Below are 26,883 nucleotides of genomic sequence, written 5' to 3' on the forward strand. Positions count from 1 at the left end.
GCACTTTCTAGGCAGGTGGTGGAACCACTGAGCTAAATCCCCGGCCGGAGCAATGTTTTTAGATTGGTGTATTTGTACCACTTTACTGTGTGTTGAAAACCTTTTATTTTCTAACAGCATCACTGTTTTATTTCTTTTCTTTTACATATCTTTTATAAGAGTAAATTATCTTATAAAATGATAAAGAAAATGTTTGCCATTACCACCACTTCACCCCTAATCCAGTCCTCTTCCCAGAAAAACCACTATTATCAAACTGTTTTCTATCTGTGTTTGTATAGTGTGTGTGTGTGTGTGTGTGTGTGTGTGTACTATTGCTTTGTATGACTTTACAAAACATAAACAGTGTCATTCTCTACTTTTTGTTCTCAACTTGCTTTTTTAAAAAAAAAAATGCCTTATGGAGTTCTTTTCATGTCAGTAGATCTAAATATAATTCATTCTTCTAAACTGCATTTCACATAGCTCTGGCATTTCATGCACTGTCATTTTCACTGTTTTCTCTCTACCTAACCTATGCTTTCAAAGTTCCTTAATGGCATAACAACTCAACATTTAACTATACTTGTACTCATGGGACAGGTAGAGACAGATACAGGTTCTGTGGTTGATTGGAGTGTTGCTAACAACACACAAGACAGGAAGTAAAAATAGCAAGGACCCACCACAGTGAGTGTGGAAGTGAAGCCCAGGGCCCACAGAACATTATCTAGATGTTGTAGACTTGATAGCTCTCAGTCTCCCAATATTTTAGCAAATTTTTTTTTCTTTCTTTTGAACCACCTAGTCCACATTTACTCCCCCCACACACACACATTTACTCTGTATACAGAAGAGATAATAGAGCTGGGGACGGTGATGCAGGCCTGTAATCCCAGCTACTTAGGAGGCCAAGGCAGGAGGATCAGAAGTTCCAGTCCCACTTGGGCAATTTACCAAAACCCTGTCTCACAATAAGAAGGTTTGGGGTATAGCTCAGTGGTAAAGGGTCCCTGGGTTCAATGCCCACCCAGTGAGAGGGGCGGGGCGGGGGGGGCACAGATTACAAGTAGCAGCAAACCCAGGAAATTGAACTGTGTGAACTGTGAACTGTGCTTGCTCGGCCCCTTTCCTCCTTTCTTCTCTTCCTCCCATCAGACCTATCATGAGGCTCAGAGAAGGGTGTTTAATGAATGCAGCTACAAATGCCATTAGTAGATGACTCGGTGCAGCATTGTGTCCCAAAGCACTGGAGAATGGCTAAAAGCTGGAGTAGTCCTTACGTGACTATTGATAAATTATATGACTTGTGTAATGTTTTGTAATATGTAAAAAAGGGTAGTACTAACAAGAAAAACTTCCGGGTGGGGTGGAATGAGGTTTAAATGTCAAGTACAAAGTGTATTTCCGGTATGTAGCAATGCTGGCTGTTACTATTATCATTCAGATAAATTGCAACATCCCCACAGTGTAGTCTGTCTACAAAGTGTCACTCTCCAGTTTCCTCACAAATGACAATTAAAGACTAAGCTGAATCTCCAGATTAGACCACATCCATTCATTGTTCCTTTCCTGCCTGGAGAGGGGAGGTGCTGGGGATTGAACCCAGGAGCTTCTTACTGAGCGACCTCGGCTGCCCTTTTTTAAAAACATTGTTTATTTTGAGACAGGCTCTTGTTAAATTGCTAAATTATACAGGGTGGTTTTAGCCCCCCAGAGTGCTGGGATTACAGGCGTGCACCACCATGCTTGGCTATTAATGCATTTTTGTTTTTTGTTTTTTGTTTTTTTTGTACCAGGGATCCAACTCGGGTCCTTGCACTTGCAAGGCAGGCGGTAGAACCACTGAGCTAAATCCCCGGCCCCTTTATCGAATTTTAAAAAGCAAGTATTCCCTACCACGTTCATCACCCTGCTGAGTATGAGTAAAATTTATAGATCGTACAAACGTCTTACTCTCACAGTGGTCACAATTTTTTTAATTAAAGTACTTTAGGCCGGGGATTTAGCCCAGAGGTTCCACCGCCTGCCTCACAAGTGTAAGGAACCGAGTTTGATCCCTGGTACCCAAAAATTAATTAATTAGTTTAATAGATGAGGAATATCTGCTCATTTATTCAGTATCTAGCTTCAGAATTATTTTTAGAAGCCTGCCTGGGCGTCACCTAGAGAGCTGGAGCCATTAGATCCTCTCTCCTTCAGCGCCCCTGGGGCTGGTTTCCTGGTCGGGCGACTTTCGCTTCTCCCGGAGGGCAGGAAGGAAAAGAAGCCCCAGAGCTGACCAGAGCCGCCACCCCACCGACTGGGGGCTTTCACGGGAAGACTCGGACGCTCGGACGCTCGCGGTTTCCTGCACGGCATGAGCGGGTGTTTAGCAGCCAAATGAAATGAAAAAACAAATAAAATATGAAAAGGAACTATCTTTGCCCTGTGAAGAGACTGAAACGATCCTATTGTGGGAACAGATACCCAGGAAATAAACCCATGGTGTTTCCAAAGTGTCCTCTTAACCTTCTGAGCCCAGTAAGCTTTCTCTGACCCACAAAACCCACTTTCTGTGTGTGAACGCATTCCAGCAGCCCAAACTGGAATTCCAGCTGGGCCGGAGAGGCCGCTTCAACTGTCCAGGAAGCGGTGTCGGCTGTGGTTTCAGAATCAGCCCGCAGCAGATGCGCTGGGCTCTTAGGGAGCAGCAGGCCTGTTCCTGAGCCAGTACCCGAGCGCCACACCTCAGAAAATGTGTTTTTCTTCTTTTAGAGAGGCTATGTTAAAACATTCTTTGGAGAAAAATATCACTTATATTGTAAAAAGGTGAGATTCTCAGAGAGCCCTCTTTTACTGCTAAAGAGATTTCTTATCAGACAAATCTGCTCATTAAATCCTACCTCTCTAAGAGCGGATACCCCCCACCCCCGCCCCATACCAGGGATCGAACTCAGGACCTTGCGCTTGCCAGGCAGGTGCACCGCCGCTGACCTACATCCCCCGGCCCAGCACATTCTTAAATTTGTAATAACAAGTAATTGTTGGGCTAAGTATAAACAAAACACTATGCACCACCTCTTTTGAAGGTGATCTTTTAATTTTATTTTGATAAGCAAGGGCACATTCTGAATTATTTTTACAAACTGGAAACCCTTAAAAAGACTGAGGTGTAGCTCACTGGTAGACAGCAAGTGCAAGGACTTGGGTTTGATCTGCAGCTCACAGAAAAAACAAACAAACAAAAACCAGCAACAACAAAAACTTAGAGGATATTAGAATTCTAAAATTAGTTAGAGCTTGCATTTCAGAGTTCAAAGCTCCAAAAATATGCTGTCCAAATCAGTATTGGTGATTAATTTACTTTGCCGCCCTCCGCAGAAGCGGAAGCAGCTGCTGTGTGAGACAGAGCCCCCTTTCCGAGGAAGGACAAAGGGTACGCGGCCCCTCCCCCTCCCCCTCGGAGCAGACGCCGACTCCCTTGGGGACTGCTGCAGGGGAGGCTCCGAGCTGTTCCCTGGGATTAGTTTAGGAACCTTCGGTTCCGGTTCTGCAGTCCAGGGGGAAGAAGGGCCTTGTGTTCCTGCAGTATTACTATTATCAGCCCTGTCCATGTATCCTCTCCCTGAAGGTCACTTTTATAATACAGTAACACTTAAACGGGCACTCCCCTCCTCGTTTCCCTGCAGATAAACTAATATCAGGGCTCTTCCTCGAGCCAGCCCGAGTCACTAAAAGTTACTACATATCCACGGCTCTCTTTTATTCTGTCCTTCAAATACTGAGGGCTCAGCACTCATGTGGTTGGATCCAGACTGAGGGCTACAGGCCAAGTAGTCACTTACAAGACCTAGGAGTCCACCCTTCTCTTCCAGTCCTAATTTGGGTGTTTCCGGTGCTACTGGATGAAAGAGTCCTCTTTTTGAACCACAACTTATAATTAATGTCCACAGCCCTGCTCTGATGGAAGGTGGGAATCATGTCAAAACAGGAAACTGGCAAACAGCATGACTTCTAACCAAGTGTCCATCTATGAAATTGTTCGTGTGTGGGGCCGGGGATTTAGCTCAGTGGTTCCGCCGCCCGCCTCGCAAGCGCAAGGACCTGAATTCGATCCCCGGTACCAAAAAAAAAAAAATTATTCTTTTATAGATCTTTACTCTCTTAACTAGAAGAAAAACCGGGATGCAGAATTCTTACACTTAAAGCTCTAGGAATCCCTGCAAGGGAAGCTGACTAGAAGGTTATTCACCAGTCATCCAGACAAGGTGAAAGACAGGCTCTGTAAGAGAAAGCACCTGGTCAGTGAAAAGCTGCGTGACATCATCTCGCCAGTTCCAGCTCCAGTTCCTGGCGGCTGCTGACTGAAGAGCAGAAGCCCAGCCTGCCATCTTCTTGTGGTCTTCAGCCATAGGGGGAGAAAGGTGGCACCATGATTCTCTCCCAGTGGAGGACGATGACGTGTTCTAAGCAGAAGAGTGCAGAGGCGGCTGTCAAATGAGGGAAGAGAGAAAAGAAGTGGGGAGAGGAGGAGGGACTCCAGAAGAGGCGAGCAACAACCCTGGAATAAAAATGAGGGGCAGCAATGACAAATTCACCTTGAAACTCATCTCATTTTTCCTGCTTGACACAGCTCATTTTCCCAATTTGCCTCACAACCGATTTTTATATTTTGTAAATCCATCAAAGCAAGAATAGATGAAAGCCCACCCATCCGTAACAGGTTCTATTTTTCACTCTTATCTAGGCTTGTCTAAAATAACAATGTTACCCTAAAAAATCAAACTTATACTTCTTAGCTTCAGAAAGCATTAAAAACCGTTACACACGCTGAAACATGGCCTAACAAAACTATCGCAGGCCTCTAGCGCTCTGTTCTCGACCGAAAGGCAAGGCGACTGAGCCCAAGCCAGTTATTCAGCCCCTTTGGCTCCGGGTGACGCGCAGCACTCGAGCGTCTGCTACGGCCAGTGTGTGCGAGGCCCACTCCTTCCCGGGCGAGCGCCGAGCTCTTTGTCCCTTCTCACCAGCAGGCGGCGCTGTGTCTGGGAGCTGCAGCCACCGCCCCGAGGCCACCAAGGTCATTCCCGAATGGCCCCGAGAGCCTGTAGCCGCCACGCCCTTGCTGGTCGGTTTAGAAACCGCCTTTTTTCACTCAGCGCTGCCTGTAGCGTTTCTGAACCTCTGTGCGCTTGTGACACCCAATGCTATTTGAAAACTTACCTCTTGGTGGTTTTTGAAAGAGTGGAAAAGCAAAAGAAAAACCATTTGAAATTGCGTAATCAGTGATCTTTTTATAGATCTCAAATGCGATTCAACTAATTTGAATAAAGTGCTTCTAATAAGGCAAATACGGCGATGTATATTGAAAATAAGAATGCTTTAAAAAAAAAATCCCCTTCCTGTTTTTTCCAGACTTCTCGCAGCCGCAGACAACAGCTCACGAAAATTCAACTGCGGCGCCATCTGCTGGACGCCCCGCCGCACTGCAAGGTCCTGCGGGCCAGGAAATGTCGAGGTTGCAGATACAGGCCGGGCTTTTTGCCCAGAAAAAGCTCTGACACCAAGGTAACGTTCACACACAGACTGCTTTTCTTTCACTTTTTTTGTACCAGGAATCGAAGCCAGTGCCTCGAGCTTGCCATGCAGTCGCTGTGTCGTTGAGCTGCATCCCCGGCCCTACAGTCTGCTTTTCTAGAGACTAAACTGATCCTGTACTACAAAATGGTGTCCATGTTGAAGACCCCTCGGACTTTGTAAATGAACCGGCATTTACTTATTTATTTTTGGTTCCGGGGATCAAACTCGGGACCTTTTGCTTTCGAGGCAGGCGGCAGAACCACTGAGCTAAATCCCCTGACCTGAACTGACTGTTGGTCTCTTAGGAAAGCCTGGAGCTTAGGGAGGCAAAGAGGCATAATTTCATAATACCAACAGTCTCTCCGGCTCAGGGCCGAAAACTAAAACTGTTTTCTGTCACTACACATACATGTCATGGACAGAAGTAACAGTGTACTTGTTCTCTTAAATGGAAATGATTTTGCTGAACGGAAAGAATTTCAGAGGTGAAGAGGGTGACAGAAATAAAATTAATCTGAGAGTTGGGAGGTGTTAAAATGTAGCCCTGGTGGTGCTTGATATAAGATCATTAAGCCCTGCTACCATTTTCAAACTCTTAAGTCAGTTTTGATTCAGGCAAAGATTTTTCTATTTAGGAGACCACAGATCCTTTCCACACAAGAGTCTAAATCCATTTCCGAACACATTTATATACATACAGTAATTCATGATAAGCCTGCATTCACCATTGTTGCAAATTTTGTTGGAGCTCTTGCTCTTCAGGAACTGGCAGAAAGCAGAATGTTAGAGCAGATTAGAGTTGGCCCACCTGTCTGAGAAAATATGGTATTACTGATAGAAGTGTTTGTAATGGAAACATGTTATCAAACATAGTTCTCACTCTGCAAAGCTTGATAATTACTTTTTTTTGGTGGTGATGGTAGTGGTGGTGGTGGTACTGGAATTGAACCCAGGGCCTTCACACTGAGCTACATCCCCAGCCCATTTTATTTTGAGATGATCTCATCAAGTCTAACAAAATGGAGCCTTTACGTTCTGGGATAAGCTTATAATGGCTTTCCTAAAAGAGATGAAACAGCTGTATCAACTTGTTTTATGAGGCAGCTGTCTGGAGCCTCACTGTGTTGTCTTTGGGGTCCTTGTCATATTGATATAGGGGAGAGAGATGTAACTCCAAAACCCTGCTAGGTATCCAAAATGCAAGTTTGTGTTCTCTAAAATCAAAGAATGAATTCTAGGAACAACGGAGGTTAAGAGTAGGAAAAATTTATTAAGAGAAAGAAAGCTTCTGTCTAAGAGAGACACAAGGGGGACTGGAAAGTGAGTTGCCCACCCCGCCACCCCCCTAGTTTTCAAAGATGTTTTATACACCAAAGCCATGCGGTGAGGCGGGTACAAAGTGGAACAAAACTATAAGACCCAGTGGAAATTTACAAGGTGGGCCTGAGGTGGGGCAAAACTATGACCAACCAAAAAGATTACAAGTACAGTCACCCAGGTACTATTGATTAAATGGGGGTCAGATGGGGAAGCAAGTCACATTGCAAGCCTACAAAGATTTTCAGCAAGGGTGGGTCAGGGATATTTCCCAGAAAGGCTGAGTTAAGACCTTGGCCCCACCACTCTGGTGATGGATACCTATTTAGAATGTCAATCTGCTATTCATCCTACTTGGGTGTGGTTGTTCCTCTCCTTTTACAGTGCTGGCCTTAGTGAAAGTGTCTTCACTGTCCTCCATGTTGGCTCCTCATGGGCCGGCCCTGTCTAACTGCCTACAAGATATCTAATTAACTTACCTATCTGCAATAATGTGACTTCCATATACAGATCATAGTTTTAAGGAGATCCTTCAACAACTAAGCCCTTTTGGGTGAGATCTGTGAGATTTTACTGCCATAGTGACCATAGAGAAGGCATGGTGGTATGTGCCTGTAATCCCAGAATCTGGAGGTTAAGGCAGGAGGATCAGGAATTCGGGGCCAGCCTAGGCTGCATAGTGAGACCCTGTCTAAAAAGACAAACAAGCAAACAAACAAACAAAACAATTTAATCCTCCATAGGAGCACTAAAGAAGATGCTCAGACAACCAAGAAAGCATGATAAATAAAAGTCCCCTACTGCAGTGAATGGGTGGATTATATTAGATAACTAGAAGACTAAGTATATTTTCTTTCTTTATTTTCTATTTGGGTTTTTTTTGTTGTTGTTTTTTGGTACCAGGGATTGAACTGGGGACCTTGCGCTTTCGAGGCAGGCGGCAGAACCACTGAGCTAAATCCCCGGCCCTATTTTCTATTTTGAATGAACACTGAGTTATGGGGTCCCAAATTGTGACTACTGCAGGAAATCTTTGATGGCTGATGCCCCATCTGTCATACCTCGCCTGTACCAATGTGTTTGTAGGGGACTCTTTCACTAAAATAAGTAGCTTGGTGTCAAATCAGCACTGAATGTGGGCTTCAGTAGAGAGTTGAGCATTCCTCAGTGCAGGGGTTTCAGCCACTGGCCCAGGACAGTGATGGGCACAGAGTGGGAGCAGTGGGTGCTGGATACCTTGAACCCTCCCAGATTCCCCTCATGTGGCACAAGGCATTTCCTTCAAATAGAATGTTTTCTCCTCTCTGGCTCTATTTACTTCATTAACTTGTTTGCTTACAGGGAGCCTCACCCTAAAAACAAGAGCCACATATGCAAACTACCTGTTACTTTGGTCACAGGTGTCCCTAGAACATTCATTACTCTTTCTGGTGAGCCCAGTATAAAAAGGCTGCCCATGGGACCAGGGATTTAGCTCAGTAGTTTCGCTGCCTGCTGTGCAAGCGCAAGGACCCGAGTTCGATCCTTGGTACCAAAAAAAAAAAAAGGCTGCCCATTCCTACAGCAGTCAAGCACAGGGTTCAAATATTAGTGTTTGGCAAAAAGCAAGGGAAAAATTTTTGAGAGATGACTCTCCCTTGACTTTTAGCTTGTTCTGTAATTATATAACTATTCTCTGAACAGCATGGAATGGGCTGTGGGAGAAATCTCTGTCTGGACCCTAGAATTAAGTTAGCTTGTCCCTCATGGTTGAAATAGTGACTGTGAAGCTGGGCACCATGGCATGCACGTATAGTCCAGGCTACTCGGGAGGCTAAGGTGGGAAGACTGCTGGAGTCAGGGAGTTCAGGGCCAGCCTAGGAAAAAGAAAAAAGTGCCTGGAGCTACAGAACCAGCGCATCCCATTTGTAGAAAATATCACTTAATTGGCAAAACCAGTCCCTGTAGCCAAACCAATTAAACTCATTTTTCTATTAGAAAAAGGTTAGCTTCATTTTTTTTCAACTAAAGAAAGAAAATTATAATACTACAAGGGCTTCCACTTTCTTTCCTGTGAAGTGAAATTCTAAAATAACTGGCTGTCCTTGCACAGAGGCTGTCAGGGAATTTGTCAAGTGGATGAAACACAGTGAAACCCTCTCAGTATTTCTCTGCTTGCCCTCAAGAGATTCTCCTGCAGACAGGGCCCATTTGCTTGGGGTAAAAGCACATATACAGTTCGGAAGGGCTGAAGGGTAATGTTGGAAGAGCTAAGAGCAGTTGCAAGGAGAAGGTAGAAAAGAGAAATCTCTTCAATCCAATCCATTCAGCTACCCACTGGTAGATCAGAATCTGCAAATTGGGCTGGGGATTTAGCTCAATGGTGCCACCACCTGCCTCACAAGTGCAAGGTCCTGAGTTCAATCCCTGTACCCAAAAAAAAAGAAAGAGAGAGAGAGAATCTGCAAATTGAGCCTCGTAATACTCAGGAGAACTAGACTCCAGTTTAAAGACTGTGGTTTTGCAGAACCTGGTTTTATCCTATAGACTACTGGTTTCTAGAGTGGAATGTGCAGGAAATGCAGAGAAAAAATACTACAAATTCTATTCATACTTTTTTAGGTCATCTTCTTAAATTTCCTATTTTGGTAGATGTCTATTATTTATGTAAAATATAATAGCAAGGGGACTATATATATATATATGCATGTGTATACAGATCATATATGAGAGAGGGAAAACTTTACTACACTGATAAGCACATGTAGTCATACAAAATCTGGGAATTAGGGACAGTGAAGAAACAGTGAAGGCTTCTAAGTAAGGGAGGAGGAAGGACAGAATTGTTGACTGGAGGTGATAAGAAATAGGGCCAGTTCCTGCCTCCAAAGGGCTGGCAATGGTAGAAAAACAAGGGAAAGAGTGAACCATAAATAATACACAGCTAATTAAAGGAGGGATGATGAGGAAGGAATTTAATAAAGCATTTTTTAAAATTCTCATTTCAGTCATACACTGTCTGCAGAAAGAGCTGAATTTTCACCAAGGTCCTAGAAGGGGTCCCAATGGCCTTACCACACTATGTTCATTTCAAATTCCACACATTCTGTTTGGTCATGTTCTTTCCTCTCTGTCTTTAGCACCAGATTCGTGTTTAGCTCCTGATTTGGGAGACCATGATCTTCAATTCTTAGAAGAAACACTTACAAATATAAAACCTTGTGATTAGAGATTTATACCTGTGAACCTAGTCTTTTAGAACTCGGGTCCTTGTGCTTGCGAGGCAAGCAACAGAACCACTGAGCTAAATTCCAGGCCCCTTGAACCTGGTCTTTTAGAAGACATTTACAATGTGATGGTTAAAATGTCCAGGGAAAAGGGAAGTTGGAGGAACTAATTTGAGTAACTTCCCTATTTTTAAAAAATTCTAGTATGACCAGAATTTCCCAGAGGGAGAAATTTTTTAAAGTTCCCAAAGAACACCATAAAAAGGCATAATAATACCTGATGGTCATGTAAAATAGACTCAATCTCAAAGGGTTTTTCATTGTTGTTGTTATGGGGATCTAACTCGGGACCCTAAGCTTCCAAGGCAGGCACCAGGACCACTGAACTAAATCCCTGGCCCTCAAAGGGTTTTTGAGATCTTATCCCTGCATTCCCTCGGGTTGTCTGTGTAAGGGTGATAAGAGAGGAGACATCCTGGGCTCCTGACAAATGCTGGGTTGGAAAAAAGAACCCAGAAGCATCCGGCCAGATGCTTACTCAGAACTTACCTTTCTTTACAATAATAGTTGAAAGAATAAACAAAGCATCTCTTTTCCTTTCTCTGCTCTTGTGCCCTAACAACAAAGACTTCTGTGACATCAAAAAGTGTGGGTAGGGCTGGGGATTTAACTCAGTGGTTTCGCTGCCTGCTGCGGAAGCGCAAGGACCGGAGTTCGATCCCTGGTACCAAAAGAAAAAAGCAAAATCCAATTTAGTTCTCACACTACCTGGAGATAGTGTCAGATCTACAGGTTGAGGAGTTAGTCCCCAGCACTCCCCCCATGCACGTGCACATTGTAGATTGCCAATCACAAGCCCCAGGAGGTTTAACCTGTGCTTCTTACTGACCCACTGTAAATCACAGCTCCCGTAACTACCTCTTTGGCTTTAGTTAATTTGCTAAAATTAACAGAACTCAGGGAAACACATTTACTGTTTTATTATAAAGGATATTACAAAGGACCCAGAAGAAGAGATGACAAAGTATGCAGGAGTGGCACAAACCATACTGCACTCTCCGAGCACACCACCCTCCTGGAGCCTCTATGTGTTCAGTCATCTGAAGGTCTCTGAACCCTGCCCTTTAGGGTTTTTATGGAGACTGTATTGCGCAGGCAAGGTTAACACGTGGACAGACCTGTCAAAATGTGACTGCAGGGCTGGGGATGTAGCTCAGTGGTTCCCGTGCCTGCCTCGTAAGCACAAGGACCTGAGTTCGATCCCTGGTACAAAAAAAAATGTGACTGCAGAGGCTGAGACAGGAGGATCCTTGTGAGTTCAAGGCCAGCCTGGAATACATAGTGACTTCAAGGCCAGCCTGAACTACTCAGTGAGCCCTTGTCTCAAAAAACAAAAACAAATAGGGCCGAGGATTTAGCTCAGTGGTTTTCGCAGCCGCCTGCTATGCAAGCACAAGGACCTGAGTTCGATCTCTGGTACAAAAAAAAAACAAAAAAAATGTGACTGCATGTAAAGGGTTTGACCTGGTGCTATGGGTAAACCACAAGTGTTCCATAATAGCGGAAAGAAATGTACGGAGACACAGAAGTTGGGTAAAAAAACAAAGCCTTTACTTGCTATCAAGGGGGACCCCCAGAAACTCGTCTGATCAATGTCTGCCCCTCCTTTGTTTTAACATTTCTTTTATATCTTCTTTTAGCCATTACCTCATTTCTGGTGGTCTTAGTAAAATTTCTGTTTCTCTTTTACAACTAGTTCCTATTAATGCTTATAGTCACAGACATATAACAAACAGTGGTGCGTAAAACACATACATTGTAAACTACCCAAACATTTCTACTTCGTTTTTCTCCAGGCTAAATGTTATTTACAGTTAGGTTACAGGTCAAAGGTTCAGTTAGCCATCACCTTAAACAATAAGAGTTATCAGAAAGGTAAATCTTAAAGGAACGGATTACTTATTCTACTTCAGCTACCTTAATAACTAACCTATAGTTTAAATTTTCTCTATCACAAGGCTTGTATGTTTCAGCATTCTTCTTGACCTCTTTGTTCGCCCTTCCTCCCTCCAAGGAATGGGACAGAATTCCTCTAGCACAGAGAGGGTCTTCTGACCTACTGTTGGGGAAGATTAAGTCAGATTTTTTTTTTCAAATTAATTTTATTGGTACATTTTAGGTATACAATATAATGACATTCATCATTGGAAATTTGTACCTTTACACAATCTATCTTGGTTCTTATTTTTTTCCCCATTCCCCTACTCTCCCTTCAACCCCTCTTCCCCTCCCTATTTACAAAGACTTTGTTTCCATTTTTTCATTTTCTGTCATTTTCAGTCAGAATTTCATTATGGCCAGCACCTAGACAGAAAGATGGGGGCAGGGGTGGAGATTAGGATTTGTGACCCACCTTGGGGAAGAGAAATTCTAGTTTCTATGGCTTACTTTGAGGAGGAAGTTATGAGGCAGGAACCATGAGTGAAAACCATGGTCGGGGATTTAGCTCAGTGGTGCCACTGCCTGCCTCATGAGCACAAGGTCCTGAGTTTCATCCCTGATACCAAAAAAAAGAAAGAAAACCAAAAAATTTATATCATCATATTGCAATAACACCATAAGTGTTATTTCCGTCATTTAACATAAGTGATAAACCAAGAGTTGGAGAAGATGGTGCCCTTGTGAAGTGTACCATTGCTGACAGAGCTGCAATTCAGTCCTGGTCTATTTTGGAGCCTGTTTTAGTGCCCGGGAGGTATCTTGTAACTTTTCATTGGACAGCTTTAGTAGGGTGACAGAGGCAAAAGGCAAATTACAAAGAGTTTACTCATGTATTCATCAAATAGTTATTGAGCAGGATGGTATCCCCTAAAAGAAAACTACAGAGCTGGAAAAACAGTGGACAAAACAACCACAACCATTTCCAGCACTCTGGAAATGCACCAAAGGCATATAGTAATTGAAGAATGTTTGAGCTCTAGTAACTGCTTAACATCACAGTAACAGTGGAAATCTGTGGCATGCTCACTAGGGAACGCTGCCATTCCCACCTCTCCCCTCTCAAGACTTTGCCAGGGTGGGGAATAGATCAAAGAGCAGTTTTGTAGTCAAAGACACTTCAGGGCCAGGGATGCAGCTCAGTGGTGCCACGCCTGCCTGGAAAGTGCAAGGTCCTGAGTTCGATCTTCTGTATGGCGGGGGACATACCTCAGTCCCTTTGCACCAGGGGAAGGCCATGGACCTATTAACTTAGGTTACAGCTGTGGCCAGGCAAGCACATTCCTGGCTGAAGTTGTGCACATTTACAGTGGAGAACACAGGGCCCAGATTCCACATACTCCTGGTCGACTCTGGGGCTGCCTACATAGAGATGTGGAAAGGTCCAACAGAAAGTGGCAGTAAATGTCCAAACAGAATTGAAAATGCCCTGAACTTTGAATTGTGCGCTCCACAGCCCAAACAGAAATTTATCATCACAGGACAGAAGCCCTACTGTCTTGAGGTGTTTCAGCACAAGATTTTGTCCCATTACTGCTTGACTCTTAGGTTACTGGGACAGGGACAATCTGTAAGAAATCAAACTTTTTCAAAGAAAGAAACTGAGCAGAGAAATCAGCAGAGGAGACAGATTTTGTAGATTTAGCCCAGGCAAGTTACTAAACAATGAAATATACAAGCCAAAAAAATCAGAATGCAGAGTCACTATAATATATTATCTAAAATATCTAGTTTTTAATAAAATTGGCAAAGGGCTAGGGATGTAGCTCAGCAACACAATGCCTGCTTGGCAAGTGGAGTTTGATCCCAGTACCAAATAAATAAATAAATAAATGAAATTGGCAAAGACATAGGAAAGTATGACCCATTCTCAGGAAAAGCAGTATCAATAGCAGCAGTCTCTGAGTGTCCACAGAAGTTGGATTTAGCAGACAAAGGCACACAAAGTGGCCATTATAAATATGTTCAAAGAACTGAAAGAAATCACATTTAAAGAATCAAAGGATGGTGGACATGGTGGCCCACACCCATAATCCTGGCATTCTGGGAGGTAGAGGCAGGAGGATCCCAAGTTGGAGTCCTACCTGGGGGACTTAGTAATATTCTGTCTCAAAATAAAAAACAAAAAGGGCTAGGGATAGAGCTTAGTGAGAAGGATCTGGATTCAATCCCTGGTACTCCCCCAACCCCCACCCTCAAGAATCAAAGGAGCTGGGTAGGGAGTGCACACAGTGTCACACACCTATAATTCCAGCTACTTGTGGGGTAGAGGCAGGAGAATTCCTTTAGCCCGGGAGTTCAAGCCAGCCTGGGCAACAGAGACCTTCTCTCAAAAAAGAAAGAAAAAAAGAAGCCAGGCATAGTATTACCTGGCTATAATCCCAGGATCCTGGAGACTGAGGCAGGAGGATCAAAAGTCCAAGCCCAGCCTGGGCAATTTGGCCACTTAACAAGACCCTGTCTCTTGGGCTGGGGATTTAGCTCAGTGGTTCCAACTCCTCGAAAGCACAAGGTGCCGAGTTCAATCCCCGGTACCCCCCAAAAAATGGTTTTGGGATCTAGCTAAGTGTAAAGTCCTTGGATTCAGTTCCTAGTACTAGGGTGGGATGAGGGGGAGAAAATCTATTTAAGAATTAAATGTCACAGTAGCACAGTAAAGAATATTTAACAGGGGCCAGGGATATAGCTCAGTGGTTCTGCCACCTGCCTTACAAACGCAAGATCCTGAGTTTGATCCCGGTACCGCTCCCCAAAAAAAGAATATTTAACAGAAAAAGAAGCTTTAAAGGAAGATAAAAGGAACAAAAATAGGAAGGGAACATATAGAAAAACAAACACCAAAATAGCAAATATAAATCCATTCACATGCCTGGCATGGTGACACACACCTGTTAGCCCAGCACTCAGGAGTCTGAGGTAGGAGGATCACTGTGAGTTTGAGGCCAGCCTGGGCTATATAGTGAGTTCAAGGTCAGCCAGCCCTAAACTGCATAGTAAGACCTGGTCTCAAAACACCAAAAAAAAAAAAAAAAACCCTTTCACATTGGGAATTATATGAAGCCGGGCATGGTGACACAAGCTTGTAATCCTAGCTTCTTGGGAGGCTGAGCCAGGTTCCCAAGGCTAGCCTGGGAAACATAGCTAGACCCTACCTCAAAATAAAATCAAAGGGCTGAGGATGTAGCCCAGTGGTGTAGCATCTGCCTAGCACATGTAAGGCCCTTGGTTCAATCCCCAGTATCTCAAAACAAAACTAATTACAAATGGTCTAAATGCCCTAAAAAGACAAAAAGGAAAAGACAGAAGTTGCCAGACTGGATGAAAAACCAAGATCCATCTGTAAGGTGTCCACAGGATAATTTTAAGTGTAATGCTACAATAGACTGATAAAGAATGGGAAAAGGCAGAATCCATAAGAAAGCTGATATTACTATCAGAAAAAAAAATAGACTTACAATTTCCCTGCCCTTAAAAAATGCTACTAGAGAAAAAGAGAGATGTTTAATAAAGATACAAGATCAAGTCATTGGAAGATATAACAATATAAATATCTAGGTACCTAACAATAGAACTCTAAAATACATGAAATAACAACTAAGAGAATCGGGCCAGGGATCTGACTCAGTGGTTCCGCCACCTGCCTTGAAAGTGCAAGGTCACAAGTTCGATCCCTGGTACCAAAAAAAAACACTAACAGAATTGAGGGAAGAGTTAGACAATTCAATAATAATGTTTGGAACTTCAAAAATCCACTCTGAATAGTGAATAAAAGCATTAGAAATTCAGCAAGGATACTGAAGACTAGAACAAGTCTCCAGGATAGACCATATGTTGAGACGTAAAACGTTAAGTACTTAATGAATGTAAAACCATTGAAATCAACAAACTGTTCTCTGACCACATAGAATGAAGTTAGAAATCAATAACAGAAAAAATCTGAGAAATCCCTCTTTGGAAATTAAGTTGAAAATCAATAACAGAAAAAAATCTTAGAAATCCCCAAGTATTTGGAAATTATACAGATGTCAAAGTTGTCCACGGGTCAAAGAGATCCCTTAAGGGGAATTTTTAAGTACTTGAAACTGGGGCCACGGATTTAGCTCAGTGGTGCTGCTGCCTGCCTCACAAGGTCCTGAGTTCAATCTCTGGTACCAAAAAAGCAAAAAACAAAAAACTTTAAACTGAATGAGAATGAGACGAACATATCAAAATTTATGGGAAGCAGCTAAAGCTAGAAATACAAAGAAATATATATTAGAAAGGAGAAAAGGCTTATGATATTGTCAAATACATATTTGATCTTTGTCCCTGTTTCCTGGCATACAACTTCTAAAATCTTTAGAATCTCCCATGTGTGTTTTCCTGTGCTAATGATTAACTAATATCTGGTGGCCCCTAGGTAGCTTCAGGGTAGGGACTGGTGCAAAACCAAGGCACGATTAGAACCCTGGGACTTTTAGCTTTACTCCTCAACCCCTGAATTAATTGTCAAGGGCCACTGATTTAATTAGCCATACCTACAGAAACACACAAAAGAAGGCTGGCATGGTGGCACACATCTGTAATCCCAGCACTCTGGGAGCCCAGCCTGGAGCAACTCAGTGAGATCCTGTCTCAAAGTAAAACTATTGGTACTTTTTTTTTTGGTATTGGGGATTGAACTCAGGACCTTGCTTTTTTGAGGCAAACACAGTGCCACTGAGCTAAATCCCTGGCCCTCAAAGTAAAATTAAAAAGGGGCTAGGGATAGCTCCATGAAAAGACCTTGGGTCCAATCCCCGGTGCATAACAAAAAAGAAAAGACTGGGTTTGGAGAGCTTCTGGACAGCTGAACACAGGAGATTCCTGGAAGTGCTGACCTGGAGAGGGCCTGGGAGCTCAGTGCTCCTTCCCCCATACCTCGCTTCTCCCTCTCTTCATCTGGTGTTCATGGGTGTTCTTGGTAATAGCCTGTATACTAAATGTAAGTAAGTAAATATAAATGTTTCCCTATGTGTCGTGAGCTTCTCTAGCAGATTAATCTATCCCTAAGAGGGAGTTGTGGGAACCTCGGTTTACAGACACAGGAAAAACCACTGGGTGCTTGTGATTGGCATCTGAAGGGGGAAAACAGTCTTGAAACCTGTGGGGTCTGATGCTCTCTCCAGGTAGAGTCTCAGAACTGGATCAGAGGATACCCAGCTGGAGTCTGCTGCAGAATCGCTTGCTTGCTTGGAGTGTGGGTAAAATCCACACACATTCAGTTTCAGAAAGGCTGTGTTGATTGTGGTGTAAGAGCAAAGGAAAACTGCTTTTTCACAAGTCTCAAATCAATAACTTAAGATTCTACTTTAAGAAAGTTAAAACAGGGGCTGGGGATTTAGCTCAGTGGTTTCACTGCCTGCTGCGCAAGTGCAAAGACCCGAGTTCGATCCTAGGTACCAAAAAAAAAAAAAAAAAGAAAAGAAAGTTAAAACACACACACACACACACACACACACACACACACACACACAGCTACTTGGGAGGCTGAAGAAAGTTTGAGGACAGCCTAGGCAACTTATCAAGACCCTGTCTCAAAAGAAAAAAATAAAGGGCCGGGGATTTAGCTCAGTGGTTCTGGCGCCTGCCTTGCAAGCCCAAGGCCCTAAGTTCGATCCCCAGTACCAAAAAAAAAAAAGAAAAGAAAAAAGAAAAAGGCCTGGGTTGTAGCTCAGTGGTAAAGTACCCCTGGGTTTAATCCCTAATACCACCAAAAGAAGAAGACAGAAGAGAAAGAGAAGGAGGAAATGGAAGAGGAAAAGGAGAAGAAATAGAAAGTTTAGGGCCGGGGATTTAGCTCAGTAGTTCCACCGCCTCCTTGAAAGCATAAGGTCCCAAGTTTGATCCCCAGTACCAAAAAAAAGGGAAAGAAAGTTTAAATATTCCTAGCCAACCCTAGTGGCACCCACCTGTAATCCTAGCACTCTGAGAGGCTGGAGCAGGAGGATTGTAAGTTTGAGCCTACCCTGGGCAGTGTAGTGACTTAGCAAGACCCTGACTCAAAAAAAAACTAATAAAGGGGGTAGAGATATAGCTCATTTCAGTGATCCTGGGTTCAATCCTCCGTTTGAAAAAAAAAAAAGCACAGAAACCATACATAAAAGTGTGAGACTTAGAGGGCTGGGGACTTAGCTCAGTGGTTCCACCGCCTGCCTCCCAAGCGCAAGGTTGAGTTCGAGCCCCAGTACCCGAAAAAAAAGTGAGACTCAGAAATGGGCAAGATGGCTGAACTTTATATAGAGCTAAGGAAAGGGATGGGGGCTTGGGCTTCTGTGAGGAAGGGAGGTGGCCAGGCTACGGAAGATAGGGGTGGGTGTGCAGGGAGCAAGGGTTGTCTAGTTTCGCAGTTCGAGTCTCCCAGGCAATAGCTGCCTGTGCACAGCTCAGTTTGGGCCAGGATCGAACACGCCCTCCCCCAGAGCCTTTCTTGACAGGAGGGGCTCTGAGATAGGAAAGCCTGTGCGAGCCTACAGTTTACTGATGTAAACTCCCTTTTAGGAAAGGACAGCTTTGGGAGCCATGCCTGGTTCTGCACAGGTCTGTAGTTTCTCCGAATAACTAACGCAAGATGTGCCAATGAAATGTACTTGGAATAGATATTCTACTCCCACGTAATAGACTATATATATATATATATATTTTATACTGGGGATCGAACTCCGGACTTGGCGCTTGTGAGGTAGGCGGCAGAACCACTGAACTAAATCCCAGGCCCACGTAATACACTATATTAATAAAGTACAGAACCTACATGATCATCTCAATAGATACAGGAAAAGCATTTGAAAGTATTCAATCCATTCATTATAAAAATTCAGCAAACTAGGAATAAAAAGGAACTTCATCCTAGGTTCAGTGCCAAATGCCCAAAGTCCTAGCTGCTCAGAAGGCTGAAACAGGAAGATCACCTGAGCCTGGGGGCTCATAGTGAAACACTTGACTAAAACAAAACAAAACAAAAAACCTTTCTCAACCTGAGAAAAGCCACCTAAGAAAACGCACAGTTAATATCCTGTTCATTGGGCCGGGGACTTAGCTCAGTGGTTCCAGCACCTGCCTCACAAGGGCAAGGTCCCGAGTTCGATCCCTGGTACCAAAAAAAAAAAAAATCCTGTTCATCAACTGGAGAATGGATAAACAAAATCCTTATAATGGAACACTATTCTGCAAAAACAAGGAATGAAATATTGATAAATGTTATGTGGCTTAACCTCAAATCAGTATACTAAGTTAAAGATGCAAAAGACTGTATAGTATATAATTCTGTTTATACAAAATATCCAAAAAGGGAAAACTTATAGAGACAAGCAGCTCACTGGTTGCCTAGGGTAGAGCTGGGCTCATATGGCTGTGATGAGCCAGCCAGGAATGGAGATGAGCCACCACAGAGGGGAAGTGCATAAGATATTTTAGGTGAAGAAGTGATGTGATCTGACTTTACAGGATCAGCTGGCAGCTGTACTAGGAACAGACAGTGCATAGGCAGGAGGAGAGCCCAGGGACTACGGCTAGTACAGATGGCTACAGTGGAGATAGTGAAAAGCGGTCATGCTACAAATGTGTTTTTATTTTGTTATTATTATTTTTTTGAAATGGGGTCTTGCTGTGTTGCTCAGACTGGTCTTGAACTCCTGGGCTCAAGTGATCCTCTTGCTTCAGCCTCCCATATAGCTGGGACTTTAGGCATGTGCCATTGAACCCGGTGTAAGTGGCACTATGCCGGGCTCATATGTGTTTAAAAGGTAGAACCAACAGTATTCATTGTTTTGTTTTATTGTTTTTTGAGACAAAGTCTCACTTTGTAGTGCAGGCTGGCCCTGAACTCACTTTGTAGCCTAAACTGGCCTTGAACTCACAGTAATCCTCCTCCCTTAGCCTCCCAAGTGCTGGGATTATAGGCATGCACCACCACGCCCAGCTAGAATTTGGATTTTAGACTGATAGGATTGTGATTGAAAAAGAAGAGCCAATAGTGACTGCAAGGTTTGGAATTTGGTGTGCTGGAAGAATGGAGTTGCCACTGGGGATTTAGCCCACTGGCACCTTGCCTGCCTCACAAGCACAAGGTCCTGAGTTTGATCCAGGTACCAGGAAAAAAAAAAATGAAGTTGCTACTTAACTGAGATTGGAAAAGGGAGGAGGAGCCTGTTTGGGCAGGAAGATTCCAAGTTTAGGTTAAGGCTCCTACTAGTTGTCAAAGCAGAAAAGGACAAGAGGCAGTTAGATATGTGAGTCTAGAGTTCTGGGAAGCACTGTGGGCTGGAGATGCATGCATACATAATGTATGGAGAATATATACAGCAGGAGATTGGATGTGATCACAAAGAATGGCTGACTGAGGTGGGGTGGGATGAGAAGCAATCTTGGGCCTTTGACATCAGGGTTGGAGAAACTGCAGAGAAAAATAATGGCTGAGTAGCCAGGAAGGAAAATAATAGAGTCCTAGATGCTGGTGAGGAAAGAGCTTCAAGGGAAAATGTTGAAGCCATACTCTTTTTTTTTTTTGGTACCAGGGATTGAACTTGGGTCCTTGGGCTTGCGCAGCAGGTGGCACTGAGCTAAATCCCCAGCCCCATCAAGGGAAAATGTTTACAGTGATTGATTGCTCAGTGTCAAGTGGTGCTGAGCACTAGAGCTGACCCTGGCCTTGGTGATGTGGAGGCTGTGGACAACCTGGATGGAAGCAAGAGTAGAGCATGGCCAGCCTGGCTGCAGCAGGTCCAAGGGATGTGAGAAGGCAAAAGAGGCAGCAGTTGTAGAGAAGCCTCTCAGGAGAAGCATCATAAAGGAAAAGGTAGAGATGGGATAGTAGCCTCAGGCAGAGGAGTCAAGAGAGGGTTTTGCTTTTAGGGACAGAAGAGCATTTCTTTGTGCTGAGAAAGAAAAAAAAAACAGCAGAGGGAGAAAAAATGTCGATGTAGGAGACAGAAAAAATAATAACCAGAAAAATATGCTCAAGAGGGCAAAAGTGGGTAGGATTTAATACACAAGGGAAAGGTTGGCTTTAAATAACACCGAGTACATTTTAGTAGCTGGAAAATAGCCAAAGTGTATGGGAACAGTCACAAATAGCTAGCATATTAAGGAAAACCATTCCAAACTTGGAAAGAGGCAAATAGGGTTAAAAGGTTTCTTTTTAGTACAGAGCTGTGCTTTGTCTCAGACCCTCTGAGATTTTTTTCAGGGCCAGGTACCTTTGTTTGACCACCTACTTATTACTGCTTTGGATGCTGTTCTTTCTAGTACACTGCTTCTTGTCTGAGAGAAACAAATGCATATGGAATATTCAACCTCACAGATTATGGTTTTTTGCCTAGTAAGGCTTTAACAAGTTTTGTATCAAACCTGGGAATCTTTTTTTAATATTTTAAGTGCCTTCTTTGATGAAATATATGAACTTTTGTTCTCAAAAACAAACTTTTGCCAGACAAGGTGGCACAAACCTGTAATGCCAGCACTCGGGAGGCTAAGGCAGGAGGATCACAGTGAGTTCAAAATCAGCTTGGACTACACAGGGAGACCTTGTCTCAAAAAAAAAAAAAAAAAAGGTTTTCATCCTGACAAAAATTTAGTAGTTAGGGTTTTTGGGCATTCTCTTCTGATTACTTCTATTTTCTCAGTGAATGAGGATGCAAATTCATGAGCTGAGAGTGAAAACAGGCAGAAGGTTTGGGGAGAGGGGAGACAGTAAGAATATGTTAAAAGAACTTTTAGGTGAGGGGGGAGTGAGGAGATTAAGAGAAATACAGTATGAATACCTAGCAATGCAAGGCCCCCTGGAGGTTGGTAGTCATGAATTTTAAATAGCTCTGTCAACATGCCACAGCCATGCCTTCAGGCCTGGGGAGGCAAGCTTAGATTCAATCAGTTTGGTGGTTTTGCTAGCTGAGCACAACCAAGAAAAGGGAACAAGGGAGTTGCAGGCATAAACAAGAGTGGAACACAGGGGCTAGAGGACAGTGAAAAGGTGACTGACTGATCAGTGGCAGGAGTGTGGGGATCTGTTCTGGAGCTGGAAAAATGAGAGGTAGTAGTTGGATACTTAAAATGGAAATAACTAAAGGAAGGGCGAGCTGAGGATTGTAGAGCTAAGATGTGAACAGAAGAAGGAAAGAAGTCCCAAGTGTGAATAAAAGAGATACAGGATCATAGGAAATTCAGACTGGTACTGACACTAGTTAAGGCATAATTTGTATAATGAGTGAAGGGTCAAGAAAATCAGTTAATTTATGCAGCAAGATTCCATATGCTGTGAGCAGGAATAGAAACTAGGGCACAAGTTGATGGAATTGGAATTAATAAATGGAGGGGTGCGCTGATGAGAAAAGGGAGGGGAAATCAGAAACAAGAGCCAGAGACATCTTTTTTCAGATAGGTTCAAAGCTATTAGACAGCAGGTTAGACCACTTAATCCTATCACTAAATTAGGAATGCAGATTATCTGACAGGAGGGAACAGGTAGGTGTAGACAGATTAGGAGCAGGGTATGGAAAAGACTGACAGTAGCTGTTATATTTTAGGTTAATGAGGAGCATAAGCTGGATGTGCTAATTTAATCCAGTTCTGACACTAACTACTCATAGATTGGCATAGACCCCACAGGTAAGGTCTCAGGTCTACATGAGAGCCCCCACTTCACATGCCAGTCACAAGTACTAGGTACCCACACTTCTGTCTGACTTGGCTGTACAGTAAATCAGGGGTTCTCCAAGCCCTCTCCTCAAGTTTAATAGTTTGGATCATGACTCACAGAACTCAGAGAAACACTTAGGCCCATTGCTTGCTCAGCCCACCAGCTGGACCTCCATTCCTTAGGTTTCATGACAGTGTAACTTGGTGTTGGGGCCTCTGGCCTGGAAGCTGTGAAGCCCCTCAGGGCATTGGAGCAAACCGGTACCAATGAAACAGGTCTGGAAGCTTGATTATTCCAAGTTACTGTGGTGTCCTCTCTCTCTCTCTCTCTCTCTCTCTCTCTCTCTCTCTCTCTCTCTCTCTGAAACAACTTTGGTTTACTATCAGTTATTTCATTCAGAATAAAGTAGAAAAGCAAGCCAGATGTGGTGGCACATACCTGTAGTTCCAACATTACGGGAGCCTGAGGCAGGAGGATTGCAAGTTCAACCCCAGCCTGGGCAACTTTGACTTAGCAAGAACCTGTCACAAAATTAAATGAATGAGCTTCAGTGTGAAGGTCTTGGGTTCAATCCCCAGTTTGTTAGTTAGCTTATCTACTGCTGGACACAATACCCTACACCCACAGCTGAAAGGAGGAGAGGTTTATTTGGCTGTTTCAGTCCAAGGTCAGCTGGCTCCAAGGCAGAAACATCATAGTGGAAAGGCATGGGGGAGCACAACTGCTTAGTTCATGGTTGCTGGAAAGCAGAGGAGGAGGACAGTGGTGGTGTTGGGGCACATACAGTGCCCGAGGCAGTGCTTCCACGGCCCACCCACATGCACCCAGGAACATGCTCTACTGATCTGCTAGAGTGTAAGACCGAGGGCCTTACCAAACGCTCCGAGGAGCTGACTGCAGCAAAGAACACCCAGCAAGGAACACACCGGACAAGTTGGAAAGTAAAACAGACCTTTATTAGTCTGGCCAGACGGCACTCCCAAAGCAAAATAGCTTAGAGAGGCAACTGGCTCAGAGTCCGAGGCTGTTCTTATAGGGGGTTGAGGGGGAGGTTAACATATAGAATTAAAGAAAAGGGGACAAAGGTTAGTGGTCGACTGTCACATATTGATGGTCAGCAGACATGTGCAGCTTGTTTTATAGATTGTGGTGTCCGGAACGTCAGTTCTGGGCAAACAAGGAGTTGAGTAGTTTACTTTGGGACTTTAGGTCTGTTACAGATTTTTGTCTAGTGTCCCAAAACTAACAAGCATCTTTATCCATTAACTCACATTTAATCACAGTGGGGCTGGAGAAAAGGAACAAAGGTTATGCAGTCCCACACGAGTAGGTGAAAAAGGGAGAGAGGAAGGAGAGAGGGAAGGAGGGAAGGAAAAAGAGCAGCCTGAATTTTAAATTTGTTTCTTGGTTTTGAACGCAATTTTTTCTTTGTGTTCCCAGCTCTGTTCCCTGGGCTCTGTATAAATAAATGGAACAGGGTAAGTTGATTTTTGTAGTTACCAGCTGTTCCACATCAACTATTTACAAGGTCAATGGGGACCACAACTTACCAAACAGAGAATTATAATTTTAAATGAGGAAATCTCGATCTCCTAGAAATTTACAAAGACCACTCAGGATTTCTAGATGGCTTACATTCCTGAATCTATTGGAACAAAATATGCTGGAGGGTAAACTAAAAAGTACATAGAGTGGAGGATCAAATTATCAAAGGCTATAAAATTAAAGGCCTGTGAGCACAGACCCACATCTGCTGGAGCTCTGTACCAGCCTCCTTCTGATATAGGGGGAATTGATGCAACTCCCAAACCTGCTAGGTATCCAAAATACGAGTTCGTGTTCTCTAAAACCAAAGAATTAATTCTAGAAACAATGGAGGTTAAGAGTAGGAAAAATTTAATACAATTTTTTTTTTTTGTACCAGGGATCGAACTCGGGTCCTTGCACTTGAGCAGCAGTCAATGAAACCACTGAGCTAAATCCCCGGCCCCCAGAGTAGGAAAAATTTATTGGGAGAAAGATAGCTTCTTGTGGGACTACATGATTCCAAAATCAATTATTCCCCTAGCCTCTATTGTACTTGTAAATTAATGGTTAAAATGTGCTTGTTAGTTCTGGGATAATAGAATCTGTAACGAAACAGAGTTCCTAAGTAAAATCGCTCAACCCCTTGTTTGTCCGGAGAACGAATGTTCCCAGGCCCACTACCTGTAGAACAATCCATCAGTGTGTCTGCTGACCATCAGTACGTGACGGTCGTGACCATTAGTGTGTATGTCTGCTGACCATCAGTACGTGACAGTCGACCACTAACCTTTGTTCCTTTTTTTTTCCGTAAATCTACATGTTAACCTCCCCCTCAACCCCCTATAAAACAGCCTCGGACTCTGAGCCAGTTGCCTCTCTGAGCTACTTTGCTTTGGGAGTGCCGTCTGGCCAGACTAATAAAGGTCTGTTTTACTTTCCAACTTGTCCGGTGTGTTCCTTCCCGGGTGTCCGTCGCTGCAGTCAGCTCCTCGGAGCGTTTGGTAAGGCCCTCGGTCTTACATTCTGTCTAAGAGAGACACAAGGGGGACCAGAAAGTGGGTTTCCCACCAACCCTTCTTCTCAAAGGTGATTTTTGGGACAAAGCCATGAGGTCAGGAGGGTTCAAGGTGGGACAAAACTATATTCAACTAGTAAGATTGCAAGTACAGTCGCTTAGGTAATACTGATCCAATGAGAAATCACAAGGTGGACAAAACTAGGATCAATCAATAAGATTACAAGTATAGTTGCCTAGGTAATATTGATTAAATGAGGATCCAATGGGGAAGCAAGTTGTATAGCAAGCTACAAGGATTTTCAGTCAGGGATCTTTCCTGGAAGGGGTGGGTAAGATCATGGTCCCCCACCCAGGTGATTGATAGCTATTTAGAAGCTCAATCACTGCTATCCATCCTTAGGGAAAGCACATGGGTGTGGTAGTTTCTCTTCTTTTACAATGTTGGCCTTCAGTGAATGTGTCTTGATTGTCTTCCACGCTGGCTCCTCGGAGGCCAACCCTGTCCAACTGCCTACAAGATGACTAATTAATTTACCTATCTACAATACTTCCTTCACTACACCTCCCAAGGAATTGGGTGACCTGACCCTTCAGGTTTGGATGACTGAAAAAAGAAACACATAATTAAAGTTGTAGACACAAAAGTGGTTCTACACTACTATTTTTGGAGAGAAGACAGTGTTTCTGAAATGACCTCAAAGTCAGCCTCGTGAGGGAAGGGTGGGAATTCCTGTGAAGGCTGGGCTAAAGGCAGCAAGGGCAGCTGTAGGATCTTAGGTCAATTGTTTAACCCCATGAACTTCAATTTCCTCTTATGTAAGATAGAGGTAGCAACAGTTTCTACCTCATAAGGCTGTCATAAAGAACAAATAAAGCCAGGGATAGTGGCATACATCTGATCGTAGCTACTCAGAAGGCTGAGAAGGTGGATTGCAAGTTCAAGGCTGGCCTGAGCAACTTGCTGAGACCCTGTCTCAAAATAAAATGCAAAAAGGGTTGGGATGTAGTTCAGTGGTACAATGCTCCTGGGTCTGATCAGCAGTACTCTGCTCAGGGTAGAGATGAAAGGCTAGTGTGGTGATTCTAGTGCTAGTGCTGGAGGTGCTGAGGTGGGCAGGGTGGGGCAGTAAAAGAGTTGAGGAATTTTAGAACCCTGGAGATAAAAGGGCTAGAAAACCCTTGTGAGGGCTAGAGGTGTGGCTTAGTAGCAGAACATATACTTAGCTTGTAAGAGGCCCTGAGTTCAATCCTTAGCACCAAAATGTAAAACAAAACCACTATGAATGATTGATTTGGCTGGGAGAGACTAGAAGGTAATCCTTTCATAACCTGGAAAAGTCAAATCAGGGGGAGCTAGGCTGGGTGATGTGGTTGTTTTGTTTGAGACAGGGTCTCGCTAGGCAGTTTAGTCTGGCCTTGAACTCATGAACTCATGGTGATCCTCCTGCCTCAGCCTCTCAAATGCTGGGATTATAGGCATGTGCCATCATGCCTGGTGAGGCTGGGTGATTGATGCACTTTAGCTGACTGTAAGGAAAGAATTCAGTCTGGAGCCAAGTGTCTTAGTCATTTCCCTTGATGCTGAGACACAATACCTGACACCCCATAAATTAAAGGAGGAA

The 26,883-nt window shown here is 43.7% G+C and overlaps 1 protein-coding gene across 23 annotated transcripts in view; it reads right to left on the reverse strand.

Annotated features, from left to right (window-relative positions):
• Positions 1-26,883, reverse strand: part of LOC147821516 (uncharacterized) — a 59,413-nt gene that overhangs the window by 13,560 nt on the left and 18,970 nt on the right. For 5 of the 23 annotated variants that reach the window (XR_015446922.1, XR_015446915.1, XR_015446914.1 and 2 more), the window contains 3 exons: positions 23,155-23,237; positions 5,185-12,621; positions 4,260-4,522 (listed from right to left, as the gene is read on the reverse strand). Coding sequence is in view for 1 of the 23 variants with exons in the window: in XM_087200029.1 (XP_087056155.1) it covers positions 2,162-2,329; positions 4,260-4,427; positions 23,155-23,169 (351 nt within the window). In the remaining 22 variants the exon portion in view is untranslated. The other 18 variants (XR_015446919.1, XR_015446928.1, XR_015446923.1 and 15 more) reach the window with 18 other exon arrangements.

Source organism: Heterocephalus glaber, unplaced genomic scaffold (assembly GCF_053883595.1).
Source record: "Heterocephalus glaber isolate CG9 unplaced genomic scaffold, H.glaber_assembly_v1.0 deba00001733, whole genome shotgun sequence".
Taxonomy (NCBI): domain Eukaryota; kingdom Metazoa; phylum Chordata; class Mammalia; order Rodentia; family Bathyergidae; genus Heterocephalus; species Heterocephalus glaber.